The following is a 25463-nucleotide window of genomic DNA, read 5'->3' as shown; positions in this document are numbered from 1 at the left end:
ATTTAAGTTTGCTGATAAGAGGGTTTGGTGACAGTGATACAGTGGTATCTTGGGTGGAGATGTAGAAGCAGAAGTCTTGCTGTTTAAATACTTTCTAGAAGCTCAGGGAAATGTTCCCTTTGGGCAGCAGTGGGAAGAGCATGCTCAGCTTTTTGCACACGTGTTAAGCTGAGGTGTGCACCCTATCCAGAGAGACAGCCCCGCTTGTGCACTGTCAGCACACACTCCTGGAGGTAACCAGTTTTCCTGAAAAAACCCCAAAATTAGCTGTCCTAGGACTCCTCTTACAAAATCTCTGATGCTTTCAGGATTTGCCAAAAGGCAAAGCAGGCATTCGTTTCTGCCTTTCTGGACCTGAAAGCAAAACACAACGGAAGAAGAAGAAAATGGAAGTGAAGGAAGCAAGGGATGGAGCTGGACTGAGGCAGGTGAGTATTTTGTATTCCAAGAGTAGTGTTTGGTTTTCCATGAGCAGGAAGGGATTCTTGTCTGTTAGGATGACCTAAGGGAGACTTTTCTTCCTCTCTGTCTTCTGGCTTCCTCTTCTCTTTTCTCCCTGTCTTCCCATAAAAAGAAATTATGAGCACAGTGAGCAGTGAAGTTTTGCAACATGGTATTACCTAACGTATTTTCAAAACCCTTTGATTTTGCAGTACAGAATATCGTGCACAAAACTTGGAATGCAATTGCCTAATCATTTTTTCATCCATGATTAAAACCAGATGCACTCCAATTTTAGCGTACAATTGACCTGCGTTTCATCTGTAGCTGAAGGTCACCCAGAGATATCAACAGTAATGAGAAGGTGGTTCCCAAAAGTCAGTGAAGATAAAACAAGGCCACTGATATACCACTAAAAAGCTTATTGAGAGAAAAATGTTTCAGAGTGCAACAGAGAAAGGTTGTGGAGGTTGTCAGTTCATTTGGGATGGGAAGTGCAAAGGACCAGTGTTGACTGGCTTTTGGACCAGTCCTTGCCTGTGATTGGTGCTCAGTGAAATAAGAAATTGCAAGGGGGAGTGCCTAAAATGTCCAAATTGTATTTCATTCACTTGTCACAGAATATGTTTTTTCTATACATGTATGGCTGCTTTTTTAAAAAAAACTCATTTGTTTTCCCCTCACACCCACTGTTGTCTCTCACAATCCTTGAGACAATTTTGCTCCCAGATCTCCTGATACTCCCATTTTAAGGGAAAGGTTTTAACTACCTTACTGACCACAATCCACATAATCATTAGGATACCCTATCAGTTTCCAGAGTGCTGCCATACCAGTCTCTCTCTTGCACATCCAATTAGTTGGTTTAGCTTTGTACGTAGCTTCATGAACAATCTTAACAGTGCTGTTCAGACTCCTCAGGACAGCATTGCTTCTTCAGATGTGTTTATGATGGGCCAGAAGAAGCTCATGTTGCATGTCAGCCCCAAATGCTAGTATCTGGTGCCCAAAATGCTGCTGTGCAAGCTCAGCCTTCAGATGGACAAAAAAATTAAAGTACTTATGAAGCCACATCCACAAAGCTGCTCATCAGACTCCTTGTGCTACCTCTCCAGTGTTCCTGTGGACTCTGGTCATTTAGCAGTCACTGGGCACGTCGTACTCTTCAGTGTCACTACACAATGACAGTACTTTCATCTCAGTATTTCTTGCTGCTCTTCTGTTCACTGGGGGAAGCAAGGGGAAAAATAACACTTGAAAGACAATTTCAACACTTTAATCCCCTCTAAAACAAATAAAGGAGGTAGGTAGATAACATGGCAAACTATTCTAATCATGTAAAAATTAATTTGTCCTGCAGTTTCTTTACATGCCCCACAATAATGACATTTTCTCTCGTATTTTGTACTTGCATATGCTTCGTTTAACTCATATGCTTAGTGAAGCATATTGTTTCAATTAAGCCCCAACAAGGTTTGCAAACAAGAATGGAAGAAGGCCCCAGGGACTTGATACCTACAAAACATAGAAGTGATGCAGTTGGTGCTTCCTTGGACATTGTTAATAATTCACCCAATAACGGTAAGTGATTGTTTTTGCACATCTGATGAATTTTCAGAATAATGTGTAATCTAAGAAGTGTTCACTAATGCATTTTAAAGTGAATATGTGAAATGCTTCTCCTTCAGCTGCATATTTTAATTCTTTGAGAGAATTATTGTATTACTCAGAGGCTTCTCTGTGACAAATACCTGTTCCTCTCAGAGTCACTGAGCAAAAAAAAAGACTCCTATTGAATTTAGTGACAGTAATTTTTGCACAGCTCTTTTCAACATGAAACAGAAGCAAATACGAGTGAGTCAGAGCCCACTAACAATATTGAGTCCTCCCCATGACTTTGAATTACCCATGAAAGTAGGTGGCCCTTCTAAAACACATCTAAGAACCCTTAAATCCTCTTCATCAGGCAAAAAGCAAATGGTTCTCAGGGATGCAATTGCATGTGGAAGGTTTGTGCACTGTCCCTGTTTGTATGGCAGGCATACCTGGAAAAAAGGAGAGGAGGAAGAGGAAGAAAATGAAGAAAGAGACTTGAGGAAGCTGTGTAGATGCCAGAGTGCCAACCCGATGGGGCAGACATGCCAATGAGCTGCAAGGATTCTGCTTTCTGCGATGCTGCTGAGCCCCAGGCAAAGAGAGGCTCCAGGAGACCTCCCAGCGAGAGGAAGAGAAGAGGAGCAGTGAGCCAGAGAGCGTGAGTGTGTGAGAGAGCGAAGAGAGGGAGCAGGCTGTGCACAGGAGGTGGTTTTAAAACAGAGTGGCTGTTCATTGCAAGCTGCTGCCCTTGATCAAAAGCTGTTGAATGGGGTTTGACTGGTTGCATTAAGTCCTTTCAGTTTTTTGCTGTCACATTGTTCGTCAACTTGTAGTGTTCTATGCCATTGTAGAAATAGTCGGGCTGTACCTGACTGTGATTGTACTTTGGTCCCATGGAGGATCCACCAGCTAGTCTGGTCTCCTCTGGCATTTTTGCAGAGGTGCTCATCGACAGGCTAGTAATGTACAGAAAGAAGCACTATTCAGAAACAAAGGGAGAGTAACATGGGTGATTCTCCAACCTCCTAACTCTTTTAAATCCTTGGTGGCTGCTATTGTCAGACTTTTGCCTCCTACCTTGCCATATTTATACTTTTTACCCCACATCAGACTAGTTTGCTCCTCAAGGAACATTTCTAAAGGAGGTTTTTAACTTGTTTAGAAAGATGGTCTAAATCCACCTTTCTCCCTGGATTTCATGGTGGGCTAAAGTTTAAAGTCTGTATGTCCAAAGCATGTTGCATTTGTACTTATAGTAGACTGAGGTAACTTTTAAAAATAATTTTTCTTAATCTGATGTTTGGAAGTTTTTTATCATTTTGTTACTTGAATATCCTAATATAAACTAAATTTGTGAATGAAGTTTTTAAGTCAGTTTAGTGTTTATTGAAGGGTGTGTATTTCTCCTTGTCAGAGGGCTCATAGTACGGAGGAGAGAATGTGTTACAACAGAATACTGCGGTTTATAAACAATGCTGAGCTGACACCACTAAAAGCATAAGACCTTTTCCCCCAGAGGAGCTGCAGCTTTGGTGGTAGCTGGAGAGGTGGGTCTTCAGATGGTCCTGAGACTCTGCCTGACCCATCCCAGAAGTGATGCCTCAAAAGATGAGATAGTGTTTCTCAAATCTCCATCTGCATTTGACCCTGTGCCTTTGAAGATGGAGGGGGACAATTACTAATGCATGTTAAATGTGTGCACATTTGTAGGCTTTGGGCTGATGCTGTGGAACTTTTCACTAGGACAACGAATAACTAGGGATGTCTGTGGTTTTACACTGCCACAGCTGCATTCCTGTTTGCATCATGGAGCCAGAGGAGAGCTCTGTGCTTCTGCCATTGCATCCCTGATCCCAGCTTGTCTAAGCTTTACCTGCAGCTCAACACTTTTCCCTGATGGCCTTCATCTGTTGCATAGCTGTCAAACCAGCTGTACCCTTCAGAGAAGCAATTAACTGCAGCAATGTATTTGTGTTTAGAGTTTAGCTACTGTGTGTTGAAGGGCAGTTCTCTTGTGCTGTGATTTTTGGGGTAGTTAGCTGTACTATGTGCCCTGAAATTTAGCACAGTGGGATTCTTTCAGACAGGCTGGGGAGGGGTAATCTTAACTGATGCCACTTAGCAGCCCACTGTCTAGGATCTGCACATCTTGGTGTTTGTGTCTCAGTGTAGGTGAAATATTGGCAGTTTGGACTGAACAGACCAAAGAGCTTTTATCGGGAAAGTAACTAGTTTGGAATAGATGCATAACAAGAAAATGCATGGCCTCACTGGAGGAACAGGTACAGCAAGTTCAAGGATTTAGAAGATGAGCTAATGAGTATGTGGGTAATGAACAAAGTTCTGTTATCTCTGAAGCCAATGGAAAACATTCATTGACCTCATTGGGGCCAGGATGTTGCCCATGGCCTTTGCTTAGCATTGAAGATAACCTCTGTCATCCAAAAAAGAAAGAAAGAGAAAAAAAGAGATAAAGAGAAGCTCACAAGATTGGTGGACTACAGATTTCTTCTGCTTTTTTCTCTATATCTGCTTGTAAACTTTTTGATGTGTTTGTAATTATGCTTTATTTCAACATTTTTCAGAATTTCAAATGTCACTGTTTTTATAATAAAAAATTAAAACTTTTGTCCAAAGCCCAACACTCATGAGCTGTTTTATTTAATTTGTATGTGTGTAAATGAGAGCCTGTTTTTGCTGTGTTCCATTTTCAAGCTTTTTCTAGGTACTATAATTTTTTTGTGTTTTAAGAGATTCCCTTCATTTGAACTCTTCTATGTTTAGGAAATCCTTGGGACTTTATTTTGTTGTTGGGATGAAAGAATAATCCAGACTTATAACACTAACAAGCTGACTGAGGTGCTGATGACAAGCAGCAGCAAATTATATTACTGTTTTTCTATCAAATTCTTCAGTACCCCTCTTTGTGACTTCAGTGGTGTCTGAGGCCTGTGTTTTCCTTCTGGCTTCACTGTTTAACTTCTGGGAAGTCATCACAGTAATACAGATGGGCTCAATAGTTTACAGCAGCACATTATTTAATACCACACTGTAATGTAGGCAAAGAAAAAAATACACTTCTACAACTAAATATTCCTGATCATAGGCTTTCCTAAATAATTGAAAAGCACCTTTAAGGGCACATTGGGTGGCAATGTACAGCATGCTTCTGTGATTCGTCTGTTTTGTCAGCAGTTAGGAAAGGGTATGTTGGTTGTTGCTTGTTTGATATGGCTGTGGCAGTGCTTGGACTGTACTACGTACCTGTACCACGTCCCCCAGCAGTGCTGCTGCACAGGCTCCCAGGGATGCAGAAGGGTTCTACAGTGAGACAACTGAATTTACAAAAACAACCAAACCAGAACACAAAGCTCTAAGCAACTCTGTCAGCTTCCATTCTTTTACTTCCCAGTTGTCAGTCTGAAAAACCATCACACAGCTTAATAAATGGTCTCTGCAGATCCTTTGAAAATCAGACCTTTGAGTTCCTTAAGAAGCTCCCCTTTATGGCCACATGTTCAGGTTATTCCCTGGTTTCTGTGCTTTTAGGACAGAGGCTGTGCAGATCATCAGCCTGCTCTGCTGCTCCTGGCTCCAGCAGGGTTAAATGCGTGTGCTGGATCTGCACATTATCCCAGTCTCAGATCCTTGCTAGCTGGAGACTATTGCAAACCCTCAAACAGAAGATTCGACATCCCCCCAACATGCTGAAGTATTACTTTAGCTATAACTGAATGTTATCCCTTAGAAGAGTAAATTGAGAGTAGCTCTCTCTGGTCATTCAATAATCCAGTACTGTCTAATTGCCAGTTCATGGGCCAGGTCCAGCTGGCATCCTCTGCCTTTTCCCTAAGCAATTTATTAGCTGCTTGAGAGACACTTGCCTTAGGAACAGCCAAAAGCTCTCCACATGCCTGCAAATGGCCTAGTGGCTGGAAATCGAGCCTCTGGTGAAGCCACAGTGTGGGAGGTGGGATGAAGTGTGGCTGGCAAACATCTATGATCTGGTTAGGGGCAAGCAGTTAATTGTTACAGGAGCAGCTGTAAATTATGAAATACAAGGCTTTAAGTTTCCACTTTCTCTTAAAACTCAGTCTGCTCCATTTCTGAAACGATACTCTTTCTTGTGGGCAGCCTCTTGAAGGTGGAAGATTGGCTATATCCCTAATAAAAGAGCCATATCCATACATGATGAATCCATAGTATCACAGGCATTAAGATGTGGCTGATTATGTAACTGACAAACTCCTGACCTACAAAGTTGTGTTTACTTGCAGGCAGACAGCAGGATGCAGATGCAGAGGCTGAAGCTTTGCTTCACATTCAAACCATGATGTAACACCACCAGGGTAAAGGTGGGCAACCATAGAGAGGAATTTGGCCTGCTGTTCCATAATTACCCATAACTGATCACTGTAATTGTCTATAATTATCAAGGTCCCACCCAATGTGCAGATTGCTGGCACAGCCAACATGTGCACAAGCTGACTAGCAGGTAGACATGCTAATTGCCTGGCAAGAAATAATTTCTTTACTATGCTTACAACATGAGCCTACTCTGTAACACTGAGTATTTTTTAAGGGTAGCTCGGTGTTGTGAGAGAGGGTTTTCAAGTCATGGGCGACAAAAATCAGATATAGGAAACCTTGTCCTTTGATTGCACTGACCCAGAGATCTTTTCAAGGTAAAATGAACTTTCCAGTATGTGCCATCCCTGACATTCGGCCCTGCAGGTGTTCCTGCAAATGAAAGGTTCTCCTGTACTGACTGAACAGACACTGTAATGCACTGATCTCAGAAACAACTCCCTCTGTCTTCTGCGGAAAAGGCAAAAAGAGTAATTGACCCCTGTGTCATCCCACCAAGAGAATATCAGAAATTTGGTAAATGTTATTTTCGATCAGACTTTTACTTCACTTTGCATGCACGATTTTCCTTTGGTGCTGGTTCTGAGCAGTGCAGGTTACAGGGACTCACAATAAATGGCTTTATCGGGCTCTTCTGGCAGCAACAGCCGCCTGCCACAGGCTTCCTCCTGGAAACCTGCTGCTGTCCTGAACTGCAAACACAGTCAGGAAGCCAACGTGTAAAGAAATAACAACCACTAGAAGGTAAATTCCTGCTTCCCTGAGAAGGTAGCATTCAGGTCCTCGGGCTCCTCCTGTTCACCCTGCCAAGATTCATGGAGGGGCAAGTCCAGGCTGAGGGCTGGAAGGGGGAGGCTGCCAGCGACTACAGGAGATTTTCCATTTCCAGTGCTCACTGTTGTTCGTGTGAAGGCACGGAGATATCTGAAATTGCAAGTACCATTTTAGATCATGTTATTTTTAGACATTTTCATAGGTCCTCAGCTATGTGGAGGCTGCTATAAACGAACCACAGCTCTTTTAGTTTAGCAGATTTTGATTCTCTAAATGAAGGCAAGAATTTTTATTCAGTGTTTGAGATTTAGAAAATCTGAGCATACAGCAAGTAACCCAGAAACAGTCCTGGGCTTAGAGAAATTTTGTCATGCTGTCATATTTTAGCTTATTTTCTAACCCTGACTTTCTGACCCATCTGTTATGAGTTTAAAAGGTTTGGAACCGAGTTAAACTGACTCATAATGGTAAAAGATAATTCATATTGTTAACAGCAACCAACTAGAACAAATAGTACAGAAGCTTGGAACATTACATTAGGAATCCCAAAATGAAGTTGATTAATTCAGTAAACAAGACTAAAATTCAATAATCACAAAACTCATTGTGATACATTTTTATTACTTTCTAACCCTTTTTACAAGAAACCACTGATCCTCCAAATTAGATTGTTTTACTTCAAAATTAATCGTGGAAAAAAAGGATGGTAAAATTTGTTAATGCTGACTTCGGGATATCTATGATTTTGTTGTATGAGTCACCAACAGGAAAGTTTCCCCATGACTAATTTATATGAGGGTTTTTTTCCCCTCATAGATATGTTAATATTTTGCTTTTACTCTAGTACATTTTTATCTTTTTTAAGGAAGCAAAAAGTCAATCCATGCTTTCAGCCTGCTATTTTTCACACCTTCTGCACCAGTTCTATAGATTTTTCTAAATTCTGTTATGGGTATACAGTGTTATATATTGCAGTTTCTATGTAAAGATATCTTCTCTGGGATGTTGAAAAACTTTGGTTTTTTTAATCTAAAAATGTTTTTTCAGCATGGAAAATAACTGAGTCTGAGGAGCTAACTAACCTTTGCTTTTTTTTGGTTTTGTTTTGGTTTTTGGGGAGTTTTGTTTGTTTGTTTTTGTTGTTTTAGAAAGTAGAGTAGCAGGCACATGCATAAAGTTATAGGGAAAAAAAATAAAAATAAAATAGCAGTAGATTGTTCCTGCCCTTATACTCTAGTGCCTTCCATTTGGGATGGAGTAGCTCCAACATGTCCTGCACTGTACCTTTTATTTCCTGGCAAAGAATGGACAAGATGTTCCTAGAAGTTTGATTGACCTGTAGTAGTGTTGGTCATATCTGTTCATCTCACTGTGTCCTCATTTCTCAACCCCCATCAGAACAATATTTTCACTATAAAGTGATATGAACTCTGCCCGAGGTTACATGTGATTATCCGTTCAGAGTCTGTAAGTTTTCCTTCACACAACACAGCAAATGCTGAAGCAGAACAGCACCTTATTCTTAAAAATATTGCCATCCTGGCAATGTGGTTACTGCATTAAACCACCACCTTCTAGCCAAGGATAGGCTGAAGAGCAGCATGAAAGGGAAAAACTATGGTATTACAAAAATTTGCAGAAAACAGTCTTAGTGCTGCATTGTTTTAACATCCTGCAAGTGTAGGACTTTAAATTGTAGAAGTTGAAGTCTGGTCTCTCATTTACCTGATCCCAGCTGTTTTGCTGTCACCTCATTAAAATGTGATTATCCAAAACTAATTTGTGTTTTGTAAAACATTGCCAGGCTCTCTTAAGACAGAAGTGCAAATCTCCTGTCTAGACATGGGTTTTGAAAGCTCTGACTAGTTTGGCTAATGAGGAACACCTCGATATCAAACCCTTCCCTACCTGCTGAGAGGGAAGGAGTTAAAATGTCATGCTGGTAAAAGCAATCCAAATCATTCTTTCGCAGCTGCTTCTGACTTGCTGATCTGTGTATGGCTTCCTGCTCTTACTGTTGTGGATGCTTTGGTCCTGCACGCCATGGTCTTTTTGCTATTTGTGAGTAAGTTTTACCATTAGTACTCGATGACTCTCTGAGATTTTGTTCAGTCTGTCATGACTGTAAGCTGAGCCCAGAATTTTTAATATATTTAGCCTCACAAATCCTCTTTGAACTAGCAAAAAGGAGAGAATTAAGGCTCAGCAAAAAGGAAGTGTCTTGCCTGAGGTCATCTGGGCTGCTTGTGGCATGGAAGAACTGGAATCTTTCACAGAGGGTAGGACTAAAATCATTAACCTATTACCTCTTCCCCTAAGTACAAGAAACAATGCAATCATTCTCAAAATACTCTTTAAATCTTTCTTTTCCTTATTTTTTTTTTTTAAGAGAGGAGAAAGTAGACAGGTTTTTTAATGCAAATTCAGTAGTTCCACATCAGCCTATCCTGCTGTGGGAAGCTTCTTTGTGATGTTAAATGAGATTCACATTATTCTTCCCAGTATCTTTGCTGTTTGCAGAGTATAACAAGCAGTGAAGCTCAAGGGAATCACATCAATTTTTATTCTGAGTCTGGCTGACAAAGATATGAACACTTAATTAAGATTTCTTTCATCTCATGAAAATAGCCCTGAAAATCTGAGCCTGACTTTATTATAGAGCTTGATTTTAGCGAAGGCAGAGTGTCCAACTGCAAGATCTTAGCTGGAACACTTGCCCTCACAAATCATTTGAACTGGGAGTGGGATCTAGAGGTTTCCAAGTGGATGTCCAAACTTTGAGGGAGGGGCTTCTGCTTTTATTTCTGACTCATTCTAATCCTGTGAATTCCTGTTTCACACAGGGACAGACCAACAGGAAGGAGAACCTCTCAGCTCCGCAGAACAATGTAATCAATTCAGGCATGCATGAAGCAGGGATAGTTGGCTTAGGCTTCCCAAAGTGCCATCTGTGAGAAAACTGATTTTTTAAATGACTGATTACAAGAAAATGCACATTATTTTTTCTATTTTTTACATGGACACTTGTATATTCATTAAAATTAGTCCCTTCTTACTACATTAAATCAGTGTTGATAATTAGGCATCTGTGCACAGGGCTGAGAACATTAGGACCGCTAAAGAAACAAACAATAGTTTATAATAGGATCATTACAGCCATCTTAGCAGCACTTACAACATGTTTATCCAAAAATGAAATATGCCCTAAGGAAGAAAAACACTAACTGTGGAACTCTGGGGATTTAAAATAAAAAGGTCACTTTTAAAGCCCTTAAATAAATAATTTCAAACAACTCAGCAACAGTTCACATTAAAAATAGACTAAGCAGTCTATTATTCAAACAATAAAATGTGTTAATTGTACAATCTGGAATGTATCAAAAGGACAAGCACTGTCACTCTCATTACCTTCTCAATGTTCAAAGTGAAAAACTCAAATTAATACTGACATACATCTTGGTGTATACATGCACAGCAAATATTTATGGCTCTGTCTCTCAGATTGTGCACTGCCAAGAAGGACATACTTGCAGCTGCAAAGCAGAAGGTTAAAATAAACTGTGTGCATTTCTGCATCAATAGGTCAGGTCTCCAGAAACCATCGGGTCAGGGGAACTTTACAGGTCCTGCTCCTTGTGGGAACAGAAGACAGTGTGTCTAAGTGGTGCTGAAACTTTCCACATACTCAATGAAGAGAGCACTTTTTTTTTTTTCCTCTGATGGCATATCCTTTTAGCATGTAACACAATGTTACTCTTTAATCCAAGGAATTAACTCAGAAGAACAGCAGAATGGAGACGGTTCATGTGAACTAAACCTTCTGTAGCACTGGGTGAATTTCTGCAAAAGCCGGGGGATGTTGGCAGTACCTCAAAGCATACCTCTGCCCAAGTGTCCGGTTTACAAATGGTACTCCCCAGTTCAGGACCCCTACTGAGACTTTCCAAAACCACACACTGCTCTATCTCACTCCCCCTTCCCCTCATCTTTCCTGCTGTGTTGGGATGGAGTTAAGAATTGGAGGCACAATAATATACTGGAAACATCAGCGAGATAAGAAACCTGCCCCCGCTCCCAATAGACAACACCAGCCGGCTCCCTCCTCCGTGTTTTCTCCATAGGAAGAAACCTCTTTTCCCCCTGCTCCTGGCAATGACCAGTGATGTGAGGTGGGATAGAATAAGCTCCACATCCAAGCCATGCTCCCTCCTGGCACCTGCAGAAATTAACACTGCCCCAGCTGGAATCAGGACATCAGGAGACATTACTTACTCATTATTATTTTGGAATTAAGGGTTGTCCATAATCACAAAATCAATGAAGTTGGAAAAGACCCGTGAGATCATCGAATCCAAATCATGACCTAATGCCAGACCAATAGCACTAAGTGCCACGTCCGGTCTTTCTTTAAACACCTCCAGGGATAGTGACTTCTGTTCCAATGTCTAACCACCCTCCCAATGAAGAAATTTCTCCTGATTTCCTATGCAACCTCCCTAACGCAACTTGAGCCCATGTCCTGTCATGCTGTTACCAGTTGCCTGGGAGAAGAGGCCAATCTCTATCTGGCTACAACCTCCTTTCAGGGAGTTGCAGAGAGGAATAAGGTTCCCTCTGAGCTTTCTTTTCTCCAGGCAAAACACCCTCAGACGCTCCTCCTTAGACTTCTGCTCCAGACGCTTCACCAGCTCGGTTGCCCTTCTCGGGACTTTCTCTAGAACTTCCATGTCCCTCCCGAACTGAGGGGCTCGGAACTGGCCGTAGAATTCGAGCCAGCCCTCACCCGCGCTAAGTACAGGGGAACGTCTCCAGACAACGCAGCTTTCCCCATGAGTTTTCGCTGCCTCCTCGGCTGCCAAGTTCCGGCTCTTCAAATCCCTGGCGAGCTGCTCCCCGTGCGCCAGGCGAGGCGAGCAGAGCAGGGTAAGGTAAGGCAGGGTAAGGTAAGGTAAGGTAGGGTAGGGCAGGGCAGGACCTTTCCCCGCCAGACTCGCCCGGCGGCAGAGGCGGGCAAAGCCCAACATGGCGGAAATGGCACTGCCCCCACCTCAGGTGCTGCCCCCGCCACCGCAGGTGAACGCGGGGCGTCAGTCCCAGGGCTGTTGTGATTGGTCGGCGCTGCTGTCAATCACCCGTCGCTGCGGCAGCACAGGCTCGCCCCGCTACACTCTCCCGGCGGTTGATTGGGCAGTGCGGCGGTGACGCGGGCGCCGGGGGTTTTACGGCCCTCGGTGTCGGGAACTGCCCGGAGAGGGCGGGTGGTGGGTCTGGCGGTTGCAGCTCGGCGGTGCCGCCATGACGTTCAAGCGAAATCGTGACCGCTTATACAGCACTCGCTGCTGCGGCTGCTGCCATGTGCGCACCGGCACCATCATCCTGGGCACCTGGTACATGGTGAGAGTCGGGGGCGGCCAGCGGCTAAAGGGGCGGCGGTGGGGGCCGTGCTCAGCGCGCGTGCGCCGGCTGTTCGGTGGGGCGGGGGAGCGGCGCCCTCGCGGCCGCTCTGAGGGACCGCGGGGTCCCGCTTCCGTCGCCCGGGCAGTTGTTCCCTTCCCCTAGGGACCACGGGGTCCCGCTCCCCTCGTCCGAGCAGTCGTTCCCCGAGGGACCACGGGGTCCCGCTCCCCTCGTCCGAGCAGTCGTTCCCCGAGGGACCACGGGGTCCCGCTCCCCTCGCCCGGGCAGTTGCTCCCTTTCCTGAGGCGGTCTGGGGAAGCTGCACGAGGGCATTTCCTGGGATCACCCAGCGGGGCTCGGGTCTCCCTTCTCTCCCGGGTCTCCTTCGGGCTAACAGAGAAGCCCTGCTGTCTCTCGGCAGATTCCCTTGTGGTTGGAAAAAGAAAGTGAAGAAAAAGTTCTGAGCGTTTTAATTTGCGTCTCAGAGGGATTGTGTCACTCTTCTGTTTTTTGGTTTGGAGGGCTTGAGACTTTAATACACTACTGAGCGTGTTCTTGGTAAGGGAGAATTGGGGGAGGCTGGAATTTGGGGTATATAATAGGGGAATGAGATGAGGTACCCGTGAGTGGTGTGTAACCTCTGAGAGGAAGATGAAGAATGAACGAGAGCTTTGTGGCAAGGGAAGTTCCTGGTTATTCCGTACTTTGTTCTTGATGCAGTGATTAAAGAGCAGTGGAAACAAATTTGGCTCCCAAAACACCTCCTTTTTTCTGACTGGTGAGTGCTTTCTCTCTGAGAAGAGAGTGGTTGTGAAGATGAAATATTAAAGTTCTGAACTAGGGTGACATAGAAATGTGAAAACAGTACCAGCAAGTTAAAGGCCTGGAACCCTTAAAGGGGGCTTGAGCTCCCCTTCATTGAAGTCCTTCCTAATCTTTCCTTCCCCTTACCCTCATGGGCAGTAAAAATAAGGGGATAGTTTACAAAAGTTACATCATAGCTTTTCTGTTCTGAAGCTGTAATCAAATCTGTATTCTCCCTTACTCTTTTTCAGATTGTAAGAAACAAAGAATGCTGAATTTTTGTGCTGATATGAAACAGCTATGTACAGAAACCACCTTTAGAGGCATGAGGATTTGATTTTTGAGAGTTTATGGCTTATTTTCAACAAGTATAGGGAGATCCTCTTTTTATGCATCTTGGTCGTTCAGTTGGCAAAAAAATGTACAGGCCAACAAAGTCGCTGGAGAGAGACGACCTGAAGAAAAGGCAGGGTAGGGGGTTGGACATGTAACAAAACTTTAGGGAAAAGGTATCTCTTTTTCAAAAATAAATTGGATAAAAGTCTTGATGCTGATTAAGTTTTGTTATTAGTTCATTACAAAGGAAAACGTCCATTGTAGTATTGAGAATCCAGCTCCTTTTGGAAACCTGCAAAGCACCCTGTGCTGATGGGTGGAGTTCAGGAATATGCTTCTGGTCAGTAATCCTTGTTACAGAACAAAAGCACCTCGCTGCCTTCCGCACTGCGATTCCTGTTCGCGGGAGCGTCTGTAAACCCAGGAACTTGCTGGGGGCAGGGGGACAGGGAGATGTTTCCGTGGCCACAGACCTGGTAGCGCTTCCAGTTTCTACCTCTCCTGCTGTGCTTATGTTTCCTCCTGTTGCCTGGATGCGGCACCTCTTTCTTCTTCCTGAATGGGTGCTGGGGACGGTGGAAGCTGCGCCGGGCACCCGTGAGGCTGCGGCTCCCGCGGCGGAGCGCGGCTTTGATCTCGTGTAACCGCGGCCGCTCGGTCTGCCAGAGCGAAAAGTAGGGTTCAAGGTAGCAGGGGGCGTGCAAAGCGCTTCAGAGGTGCGGATTTTTATTAAAAAGTCCTTGTATATCGAACGCTTTGTTAGACCGTGCGTTGAATGTTTTTATGCAGTTCTCAGCTGTCACCTAGCAAAGGGTGAGAACTTTTAAGTCTGGCAACAGTTGGCTGTTTGAGCTGAAATAAGGTTATAAGGAAGCTTTAGGTGGTCTTGCTTAGTGCTTTAAATCAGAATTCAACTATAAATTACGCTTTTTTAAAGGTAAATTACGGTTTGCACAGTCAAAGTTAAATTTAACTGCCTGCTGCCAGACTTCAAAAAAAAATGGTCTAGAATATGTCAGGTTTTTTAGACATGTTAATTAACGCACCATTTAAGTACTGCTCTTAGTCTTTCAGGTTCTTAGAAGTATTTCTAAATAAATTAAATAATCTCTACTTTTAAGTTATGGTGGGACAAATACTAATAACTTTCTCTAGGGTGATGGGTTTTGGTTTGTGGGTTTGGTGGGGTTTTTTGTTTGTACTTTGTGTGTTTTTGTTTTGTTGGGCTCTTTTTTGAAGGACGCAGTTTTTTGGAGGGGGAGAATGTTTAGTACAAGAATAGTTTTATGTTACTGAAAATCTTGCTATTTACTGTATAAACTGTGTTCTTGTGCAGTGCAGTCCTGAAGGAATTTGCTATCACTTAAAATGGAGTCTCATAGCAATCTACTCCAGATGTTTTAGTAAGATAAGACTTCAGTCTACTTAATACATGTGTTATTCTTATGTAAACATTTCTTTAGGCATTTTCCTATTCTTTGCTTATTTGTATACTCTTAAGTCATGTGTGTAATTAACTTTACTCCTCACTAGAACAGTTTTGTCACTGTCCTTGCTGTGTGCTTCTGCAAGTCCAGAGAGAATGAGGACTACCTTCTAAAATGTCTGCTGCTGATGCTGTGTTAACAGAGTGTGTCTCAAGCACAGTTCTGTCTGTGTGCTGCTGCTGTTTGTGATCAATAAATAAAAGCATATTTACCAAAAGAAAAGTTAAGAACATTTCTGGCAGAATTGTACTTCAGTTCCAGGACTGATAAAGCTTGATTAGCTGTGCAACACCCACTGCTGTTCTGTGTAGGAAGGAAAAAGAAACCTCCTGTTCCTCTCTCCATAGTTTCAATCGTGTTGCTTTGAAGTTTGTTTCTTCCTGTAAACCTTCATATTGGGCACTGCACTTTCCAGAAACCGGAAGCACAAACACTGCACTGGCAAAAATGTGATCAGAGTTCAGTAAATAGCATAAAAGCCAATGGCATTGTTTTGGAGGGAGCGGCTGGTGTGTTCTGGCAGCAAACTTCAGGGCTGGAGTCAGTGATGCAATTGCTGCTGGTTAGCAGGAGCCAAGGGGGATCTCTGGAATTGCTTGTTCACTGAACCAGATAGACAGAAATGAGCCAATATAACTGGTCTCAGTCTAATACTGGTAGTGCTATAGGCTCTGAAGTACCCTCTTTAGAATCACTCTTCAGTTTTTATTATTTCAATATATTAATAAACGAGACCAAATCAGAATCTCCATCTTGGATTTTTTTTTTTTTTCTTTGGGAACATGTCTAGGGAAAAAATACTGGAAAAGTGAAAGGAAAATGAGTGTAGTAGTGCAAGGCAAGTTCCCTTCTTCCCCCTCATAAAGGGATACAAGCAAATTAAAAGTAGGAATTCTTGGTTTTGCCCAAGTCACTCAGAGTGCTTGGGGAAAATTAGACTTCATGTCCAGGCCTCCAGAGAGATGAAGCACTTACATTATGAGACATAAAGTGTACACAGTGGAGATAAAACTCACTAATTGAAAAGGTTATGCTTGTTAGTAGTTCCAGAGTATTTTAGAGAGTTCTAATCATATGGGGAGCTAATATTTCTGCTACCAGTGTGTAATAAATGCTGACTTGCTAATTGAGAATTTGAAGTTTTAGCTATTTGAATTATGATGCAAGCTACACCAAACTTATAAACTTAACTATCCCAGATACTAAAATGTAAAATACACTCCTTAAACTACTACAGAACTAAATTAAGGTTATATTCAACTTAATGGAATTCTTTTTTGAATAAGAACTTGAACATGCATTTTGCAAATTATTTTTGCTACTATTTTTTATTTCCTAGCATAAAAGACCAGAATGAGGCTGCTGAGATTTCTGAGGTTTTACTTTAGGATGCTGCACAGTATCTGCTGAGTGCTGTCTTGTCAGGTTGTGGTTTTGTTTTTTTTTATTTTTTTATTTTTTTTTCTGTGGAAGATGGTGATGGGTTTAATCCTCATATTGCACTGAGGTATACATAAGTTAGGTTTTTTGACTTCTCTATGTAGACATTTGTGAACATACTTGATTTGCAGTGAGTATATACTTAAAAGCTTTAATGATGTTCTGTGTTCCAAACCATAGTTTTGCTGCCTATTACATCGATTATTTTGAAACGAGCCTTGTGGTCTTGCTGTTATCAAGCTTCTGGGAAAGAATGGAAGGAGTTAAAATAGAGGCTCTGGCTGGCTCTGTAGCTCTTAATTGAAATCCATATGTTAAATGTGTTGAATTACTCAGTGTTGTGATGGATTTGTAAACAGCAGTAATGGAGTGCTGGAAACCCTGAGGTGTTAATTGGCAGAGGTTTGGGTTTGTTTTTGTTTAGATTTGTTTTGGTTTGTTACTATTTTTATTTGGTCTCATTGATTCTGATAGATTGGATTTTGAATTACTTTCTTTTCTCTTTTACTTGCATACTATTTCAGGTTGAGAAAATAAACCCCTAGTACTTGGAACTGCACTCAGTAACTAGTGAAATTACTAAGGACTTTGGTATGTTGAATTACGACAATTGATAGGATGAAAACAAAAAAAGTAACAGATGGGGAGTTACAATCTCAAAATTCTGAGGCATTCAAGTTTTTCAGTACTTCTATAGTAATTCAAGTGCTGCTTGCTCTTTATCCTGAAGCAGGTAGCCTATCATGGCAAACTGATGACTTGTATAAACAGTAAATGATTTAGTTGCAACTGAACATCTACTGTTATGCTTTATAAAGTAGAGATGAATGTTTTAACTGCCAGAGACCTGAACCTTGACATGGGCTCTTTGAAACAAGTACAGTGCAGTAAGGTATTTTCCAGTATCCCCAGTTCATTCACAGAGAGGAGGAAATAGAAGGGTTGAAAATGCTTTGAGAGCAGAAGGCCAGAGTACAGAAGGACAAACCAGGCGTGAGATGAAAGTGTTCTGTATGTGTGACCAGGGGTGAAGCAAAATAAGATTTAAAGACAAGAGGTAGATGAACAAAAGTTTTGCCCTTTAAGAAGTGTCCTGTAAGAGTAAAAATATGTGCATTTCAAGGCAAAAGATATTGGTGGTTAAGCTGTTTTGGCTACTATGTTTTATATTCCGAGGCATAAAATGCCTTATAAAAATACAACTGGGTCAAAATAGCTGGAAATTTTAGTAATTTTGTGTAATACATGATGAGATGATTGCATTTCTACAAAGTGACCAACTTTGACTCCACTAAAGGCTTCTTTTTAGCAGAAAGTACAAGCAAACTTATCACCATATATCTCTAAACCCCTGGGAGAAAAAGAAAAAGAAGAAAAATGAATAAAAACAGTGAGGGGAAAAAAGTTATAGGAACTGTGAGTCTGAAAATTTTTAAAAGGTTAGAAATATTTTTTTCCTTACTGAAATCTTCAGTAATTGTACATAGACTTGCCACCATCATTGACTCCTGGAACCATGCCAGTAGAAGTACCTGGCAAATGTTCTTAAGTTGTGAGAAACTGCAAACTTTTTTTTTTTTTTTTTTCTTTTGAGGCTAATTGGATGAGATCCTGCTGGTGGTGGTGACAGTACTGAATTCTGACTGGAAAATGTCTGCAGCTTGAGAATACCATCATGAGTTTTTTGTGTTATGTAACCTTTGGCGTATGTCTCTAGATATGTCCCTGTAAACTTTGAATATGTTATAAATGCTGTCAGGGCAATTTTACAGAGGCTTAAGCTACTTTTGATTCTTTGATCTCTTACTGAAGACATTTCTGGTGTGTACCAAAATGGGGCAACAGAAGGATTCTTAAGTGGCAGTGAGAGGGAGGAGAAAGACTGGTGAGCACACAGCCCATGCTGAATGTGTGCATGATCTTTGTGTGAAACTTTTTAACTTCTCCTGTGGTTGTGTAGACCTTTCTGATAAGGACTGGTGAGGTTTTAATAAGTGATCTGGGAAGCAGAGGGAGATTAAACATATTAAAGCTAACATATTAAATCTAACATATTAAAGCTGATACATGGCAGAAGCCCAGTAATTTATTTGTGTGTTTAACTCAATTTGTTATAGAAAGCAGAAATTCTTTCCAAATATTTCTCATTCTGTACCTTTACCTTCCTGACCATTTTTAACTATTTCTGGTTAACAAATCTATACATTCATCAAGCAGAATCAGCTTAATTATATTATTTGAATCCTAGGAACCTTACCATCCTCTCAATTTGCAAAATTATCTAATTGTGATTCATTGAACTTAGCAAGTGCTCCATGTTCTTTGGGTCGTTTTGGTAGTGGTTTAACTAAATTAGCTTGAAATTTAACTGTAAGTTGGGCTCTTCTTTTTTTCTTCCACATATAGGCAAAGTGAAGAGTTTATTTTTAACTGTAATAAAGGATTATTAGTGGTCATTAAAAAAATCTTGCAGTGTAATTAACCTTGAGGTAACTGTGATCTCTCTCAGGTGGTGAACTTACTGATGGGCATCTTGTTGACAGTAGAAGTGACTCATCCAAATATGGTGCCAACTGTTGATATCCAGTATGAAGTCATTGGAAATTACTATGCTTCCGAGAGAATGGCTGGTAGGTCTAGAACACTGCTGGCTGACTGGAATGTAAAGCATGCAGTATCATGGATTTGTCTTACACTAGGTTGTAGTGTACACATACATCTTTTAAATATGGTTATCTTGTTTTCTGAATTTCTCTTCAAAAACTGGGTTTTGAGCATTTTGGATTAATTGTTCATGACCTGAGTTGAGGATCTCAGTTCAGTTATGACCTGTGACTGTAAAGCACATTTACTATAAGAGTAATAAGCAATAAGAGTGGGAGCAAGGGCCAAATTCTTCTTGAGGCTAAGATACTAAGTAACATCACAGCAGATAATCTGTAAAATTAAAGGATGTTGGTGTACTTGGTACACTTAAGCTTATATGAGAAAGATGCTTCTGAAGCTGAAGGTGCTTTCTTCACTCTTTAGTGTAAAATCTGTTACGTGCCTTTGACTTAAAAACTCTTATTCCTTATGTTGAGATCTGGGCTAGAGAGTTTTGTGTGCATGAAAGAACATTACAGATATTATTGTACTTGTGTATACTCTGAGTAATAACTCCTCAGAAGACATCCACACTTACTGGTGATTGCTGAGACTTAGGTCTGATCAACACAGTGTGTTTCAGACATGGGGAGGCTCTTTCTTGATGCCATCTGTGTATGTAGATATTATTACCTTTCACTGAATTGGATATGTAAGTGCTTCCACAGTGTGTCTTTTCAAATTAATTGCAGAGTAGAAAGGGTTCTCAGATAATCTCTTTTTCAAGCAGGAGAATTATAAAATTTTGGCTTCAATATTGCTAAAAAGCAGTAATTTACCACATCTATAGACTCAAGCTGGTTTATTTGTGTTTAAAAAGGAACAAGTGTAATGTAACTTGTGGAAAGCAGCTGAGTTCTGTCATCAGTAACTGTGATGCACAAGGAGAATCTTTATCATGCAGCCTCCATGAATGTCCTCGATTTTGCTACAAATTGGTTTCTGTTCAACTGCCTTTTCTTGTAACTAGTGGGATACCTTCCACACAGTGATTTCCTGTTTTCCTTAGTGTTACTGAAGGAGCAGTGCTGCTCTCACTGCCAATGACCAAATTACGTAACCAAACCATTTTCAAGTGTAAAGGTTGATACTGTGTTAGCCTCGCTTAAGATTCTGTCCAGCTGTAAAGTTAATAACTCACATACTTTCAGCATTGACACACATTACAAATAAACATCATTATGGTGCATTCCTGTCAAACTATGTTAAGCTTCTAATTGGTGTTCCTGGGCTTTAGTCAGGCTTTTGATTAAGGCAGAGTAGTTGTAGGTCTTCTTGAACCAGATCTTTTTTTGTTAGGAAGGATCTGAGCTACTCTATTCTGCTGCTGCTAGTTGGCACAGATGAGTCAGTTGAGAACAGATCACAGTAATGGACAAAACTTGGGTACCTATCAGCTGCAGCATGACAACTCCAGGAAATGACTGATTCTTACTGTTTTTCTTTTAATGCAGAAAATGCCTGTGTTCTGTTTGCTATCTCCCTCCTCATGTTCACAATCAGTGCAATGATGGTGTATGGTGCCATTGCCGTAAGTATATTTATAATCCATGGTTTTAAAGTTGCTACTTGATTTTTTTTTAACTAAATAATTTACAGGATTCCTTTTTTCTATATCTTCTTAGCATCGTGTAGGTTGGCTGATCCCATTTTTCTGTTACCAACTCTTTGACTTTGTGCTCAGTTGTCTGGTTGCCATCAGCTCCCTAACCTACTTGCCCAGAATCAAGGATTACCTGGAGCAGTTGGTAAGTATTCAGCTGAAGTTGATGTTTTACATTTGAAATTAAAGTTTGTTTTGATTGGATCAGTGACTGAGCTACACTTTTCTTCCTGTGCATAAGAAAAAAGAATTCAGCCTGCAGCAGCCATACGTGGTTACAGTGGGGTGGTAGCTTATCAGAGATGTAAGAGTTAAAGGTGTCATTCCTCCCTAAAACAAAAGACAGGGAGAGTAAGGAAAGAATTGTGACTGGAACTACTGGTTTAAACTTTGTTGGTTACAATTGGACTTGGAAGTGTGTTTGTAACCCTTTAAGCAATGGGGCTCAGTAGCAAATTTGCTACTGCAGATTAAAAATGCGTTGGCCCTTATTTGGTAGGGAAGGGGAACAGAAGTGTAGGTAAGGACTGTAGAAGTGTAGGTAAGGATTCCAGCAGCATTACACATGGAATCTGAGATTCCAAGCTTTCCCTTTTCCATTCTATGTGTCTCTTCTCAAGTTGCAACAACACTTTCTAAGAAAACTGAAATGGAATTCTCACCAACACTGCCTGTGTTTTAACTGCAAGAGTCAATGCATAGAACATACCATCAGCAGGGGCCACAATCTCTGGCTGGCTGGTGTTTTGATCTTTTCAAGTAGATGTATAAAAACAAGTCCTTTTTAAAACAGATAAAACATTATATTGGTGTTTGAGAGAGGCTTTGTTCCTGTGGTCAGGGAAGGAAAATAGGTTTTCAGCAGCTCTGTTTTGTCTCCTCCAAGTTTGGGGGTGACTTCTTACGCTGCACACCTGTGTTACAGGTTGGACTGACAGGATATAGTTAACAGTAAGTCATTTAAGAGCTGTAGAGGACCATAAGTACAAATACTGTCCTGCAGCTGTGAAGAAGAGTCTGTGTTGGCCTGAGACTGATGAAGTGACTAGGGACACAGACTGTACTGTAGTGATCTGTTCCTGTGGGACAGAGGCAGGCTAAATACTCTGCTTTGTGGGAGGATAAAGAGGAAACTTGTTAGAAATGGAACTTTTTGTTTCAGGGGAATAGTTTATACAAAGGTTTGTTGCATTTGGTGTGAAGTTTGGATGTTTTTCTATCATATTTGATTGTGCAGTGTTCATTCTTCCCTTTCACTCCCTTTCCCCCCTGTTTTTTTCACTAGCCGGATTTCCCTTACAAAGAATATCTCCTTTCTTTGGACTCCAGCTGTCTCTTGTTTATTGTTCTGGTGTTCTTTGTTTTATTTATCATTTTAAAGGTAAGTTAAAACTTAATCATGTAACCATTGCAAGAGTTAATAAGCATTAAGACACTGTCAATCTTAGTTAATTTCCAATGCTGAATTGAGAACCCAGCTGCTGCCTTAATGCTGAGATAAGAACTTCTTTGAGCACAATTGTTAGGCTGTTCAGTTCTGGTATGACTTAATATGTTGTGTACTGGTGTCTTCAGCTAACTTGTGTGTGTGCACTGGGGTGTGCTTATGCAGCTCTGCCCTTCCTGAGTAGGAAGGAGGAATGTAAAGAGACTTTTACCTATGTAGAGATAATTTTAATATTTGTAAATTTGTAGTGAAATACTGAGTTAATGCATACAAGTTTCTAAACAAAATGTTTAAATTTGATTAGCACTGCTGAGGCAGATAGATTAGTTGAATGGATCTGTGAATTCTTTTGCTAAAACCTGTGTGGTGCATCCTCTCTGAGTCACTGTGACAGCAAAGCTAAATGGAGAGGAACATAGGTATGTGGCCAGGTCTGTGAAATAGCAACCATTCCTCGGATATGTATTGACTAAGTTGATTTATGCTCCTTTTTATCATAGGAATGTAGTCCAACACTTAATTTCTGAATCAGCCAATGCTTATGAGGTGTTTAAAAAGAAATCTCTCTTCTTTCAGGCATACCTAATTAACTGTGTATGGAACTGCTATAAATACATCAACAACAGAAATTTTCCAGAGATTGCTGTGTACCCTGCTTTTGAAGCTCCTCCACAGGTAATCTCTTTTTGAGATAAAAGGAAACAGTATCATTAATTTTGAAGTAGAAAATCACCACATCCATGTGTGTTTCCAAGCCTTGTCCAGCTTTCTAAAGAAAGACTGGAAAAATAAAAAATTCTTAAGCAGCTAATTTTGTGGTAGGTAATTTCTTAGCTAAATTCTGACAGTGCCTAAAAGGAGGGTCTTTGGAGAGAAGTCTTTGTATGTTTTTCTTGTGGTAGAGGGAAGTTTTGATTGCACCAGTCCAAACCTTCCTTGCTGCTTTGCAAAGTCAAGATGCAGTGGGGTGTGGAAAGAATGACCCAGGGTTAGGCTCAGCAGAGCAGTAAACTGCTCCTGCACTTTCTTTCACTTCCTCATTTGCTTACTAGGAACAGCAGTAAATTCTTAAAATAACTTTGCCTGCAACAGAGGATTAAGTTGCTGATGGGGCATGTGTGCTTTCTTAGTTTTGTTTTTTTTTTCCATTTGAAATCTTTTGTATTAATCACTTCAAAATGTCTTCTCCTTAGTATGTTCTGCCAACCTATGAAATGGCAGTGAAGATGCCTGAGAAGGAACCTCCGCCTCCCTACATACCTGCCTGAAGCAATTTTTATGTTCATTAACATCTATACCAGCTTCCTGGGGGTTTTGTCTTTTAATCTTGCAAAACTGCTTAAGTAATAGAAACGTTCAGGGCTTTAGGAGCAAACTGTTCTGTTTAAAATATGTTTGATATAAACTTACTAAGCAAAACACATCTGAGAGTGATTTCATTTGCTTTAATTTTTGTTCTCCCTAATGCTCTTAAACATTTTATTGCCTTAGGGCCTTACACCTGCAAGAACTTAGGCATGTGACTAACTTGTGGTTTTTAATAATACCAATTGAGCCACTCTGATTGAAGTTAAATGTGATTATAAGTGTCTGCAGGATTATGCCCTTAATTTATATTAATTTTTTGTAAAGTAGTTCATAAAGACAATCTGATTGTGCAGCAAAATGACAGTTTGCCTTTATCCATTTTTTGGAAGGAGAAGGGTTTGAATGTGGTATATATGTGACTTTTTTACTTTGCACTTTTCTCATATGTTATCTTACCTTTTATTGTGGTTTTTTTGGTTATCCTATGTCTTGAAACAGTATTTTTGAGGAACAAGTGAGGGTGGCACAGGAGTTCTATTACAACGAGCTGGGAATGCAAGAAAAATAAAATGCAAGAAATATGGAAGATGGTTGCATGCTTCTAATCTTCTGTGTATTTTCCTCTTTGTGATACTTAAATAAATCTTTTACAAAATGTTTACCAGTAGTGTTGATCTTTTTGGTGTTTTTTTTTTAAGTGCTTCATTGTGCTGCAGACAGTCCAACATACTTAGTTACAGATTTAGTGGTTGATCCATTCTTCAGTAGAAGTCCTCATGTGGCTGGAGAACATGGATTCTCTCTAATACACAGTCCTTTGCAGTTCAAGTACTTGGTTGACTTCCTCTTGTCTGATTTGTACTTAACCAAGAGCTGGGAAAAGGGAATTGTACTGGAGGCTTTGAGCCCTTGGGGAAATCTGATGTCTGGTCAGCTCAGGCATTAAAAGCAGGACAGACACCCAGTAGGACTACAGCATTTACATTGGAAAATGTCCAGAGTTGTTGGAGATATGCCAGACTTAGTGATGTTCTTCTACAATCAACAAAAAACCCCAAACCAAAAAAACAAGTACAAAGAACTTTATCTTTTTTAGCAAGAGCTTTAAAGAGGTGGAAGATAATTTCACAATTTAGTATGTCTGAAGAAACATTTTTCTGCTTTGGAAGAGAAAAGGTACCTAGTGTTACTCTGGACAAAAGGGATTCAAATTGTTACAGCATATAATTTGTGCAGTTTTTCCTGTATTTTCAGTATGTACCTCTGTACACATTTAAAAATGCTCTGTTAGGGCTATCGGCAGTAGTTTCCCTGTGAACTCAGGTGCCACCTGTGAGAGCACTTTGAACTGCAGTGGTCTCACACCTTCTCTGCCACTGTTCTGACAGTGCCATTCCTCCTGGTTACCCTGAGGGGGGGTACCCGGGGTGTGCCCCGTGCTGGTGGCAGCTGCATTCTTACTTCCACATTCTGAGCAACTGCATCAGATCTGGACTCCCACAGAGACTCCAAATCCAGGGCATCTTTAGATGCTGCCACAGACTGCTTCAGTGTGACTCTTTGGGAGGAGGGCGGGTGTGAAAGACCGCTGTGGTTTGGTGAGGCATAAGAAACACAGCTGAAACTGTTTGGTACTTGGGTGCTGCTCAAACATGGATTGCAGCACGCGCTCTGCTCTGGTCCCTCTGCAATGAGGGAGTGTGTGTGTGTGTGTGTGACCACGAGAGGGCAAAGAGCTCCTCCCAAGGACTGCCTATTGAGGCTGTCCGAGTGGGTGGCTGACCATGTGTGTGAGCAGTGTTTGGCACCAGCAGGC

The 25463-nt window shown here is 41.2% G+C and overlaps 2 protein-coding genes across 3 annotated transcripts in view; both read left to right on the top strand.

Annotated features, from left to right (window-relative positions):
* LOC106628124 (uncharacterized) overlaps nucleotides 1-4658 on the top strand; it is a 30841-nt gene extending 26183 nt beyond the window's left edge. Inside the window, exons 9-11 of the mRNA XM_088053901.1 lie at nucleotides 309-428; nucleotides 1905-2022; nucleotides 2481-4658. Coding sequence (XP_087910027.1) covers nucleotides 309-428; nucleotides 1905-2022; nucleotides 2481-2536 — 294 coding nt within the window. The 3' untranslated portion in view covers nucleotides 2537-4658. The remainder of the gene's footprint in view (nucleotides 1-308; nucleotides 429-1904; nucleotides 2023-2480) is intronic.
* A 7745-nt stretch (nucleotides 4659-12403) lies between these two features.
* On the top strand, nucleotides 12404-24308 carry LAPTM4A (lysosomal protein transmembrane 4 alpha). Of its 2 annotated transcripts, none has more exons than XM_005521837.3 (7): nucleotides 12404-12573; nucleotides 19153-19273; nucleotides 20744-20820; nucleotides 20915-21037; nucleotides 22178-22273; nucleotides 22916-23014; nucleotides 23533-24308. In XM_005521837.3, the coding sequence occupies exons 1-7, from the start codon at nucleotides 12475-12477 to the stop codon at nucleotides 23605-23607; spliced, it is 690 nt and encodes a 229-aa protein (XP_005521894.1). In that variant the 5' UTR covers nucleotides 12404-12474; the 3' UTR covers nucleotides 23608-24308. The 2 variants fall into 2 exon arrangements, with proteins under 2 accessions (XP_005521894.1, XP_087909449.1); XM_088053323.1 differs by lacking the exon at nucleotides 12404-12573 and adding an exon at nucleotides 14421-14432.
* Nucleotides 24309-25463: the final 1155 nt, after the last annotated feature.

The sequence above is a fragment of the Pseudopodoces humilis genome, chromosome 3, assembly GCF_049639895.1.
Source record: "Pseudopodoces humilis isolate 2021_Gansu_Grassland_sample_001 chromosome 3, ASM4963989v1, whole genome shotgun sequence".
NCBI lineage: Eukaryota > Metazoa > Chordata > Aves > Passeriformes > Paridae > Pseudopodoces > Pseudopodoces humilis.
This window is presented reverse-complemented; position numbering and strand designations above follow the sequence as displayed.

What these genes read in the sequence shown, in the direction of transcription:
- LAPTM4A (XM_005521837.3), top strand. Translation starts at nt 12,475, where the DNA reads ATGACGTTCAAGCGAAATCGTGACCGCTTATACAGCACTCGCTGCTGC. An exon ending in AGGATTACCTGGAGCAGTTG is followed by an intron (nt 21,038 to 22,177) that starts GTAAGTATTCAG and finishes TTTTTTCACTAG; the next exon opens with CCGGATTTCCCTTACAAAGA. An exon ending in CTTTTGAAGCTCCTCCACAG is followed by an intron (nt 23,015 to 23,532) that starts GTAATCTCTTTT and finishes TCTTCTCCTTAG; the next exon opens with TATGTTCTGCCAACCTATGA.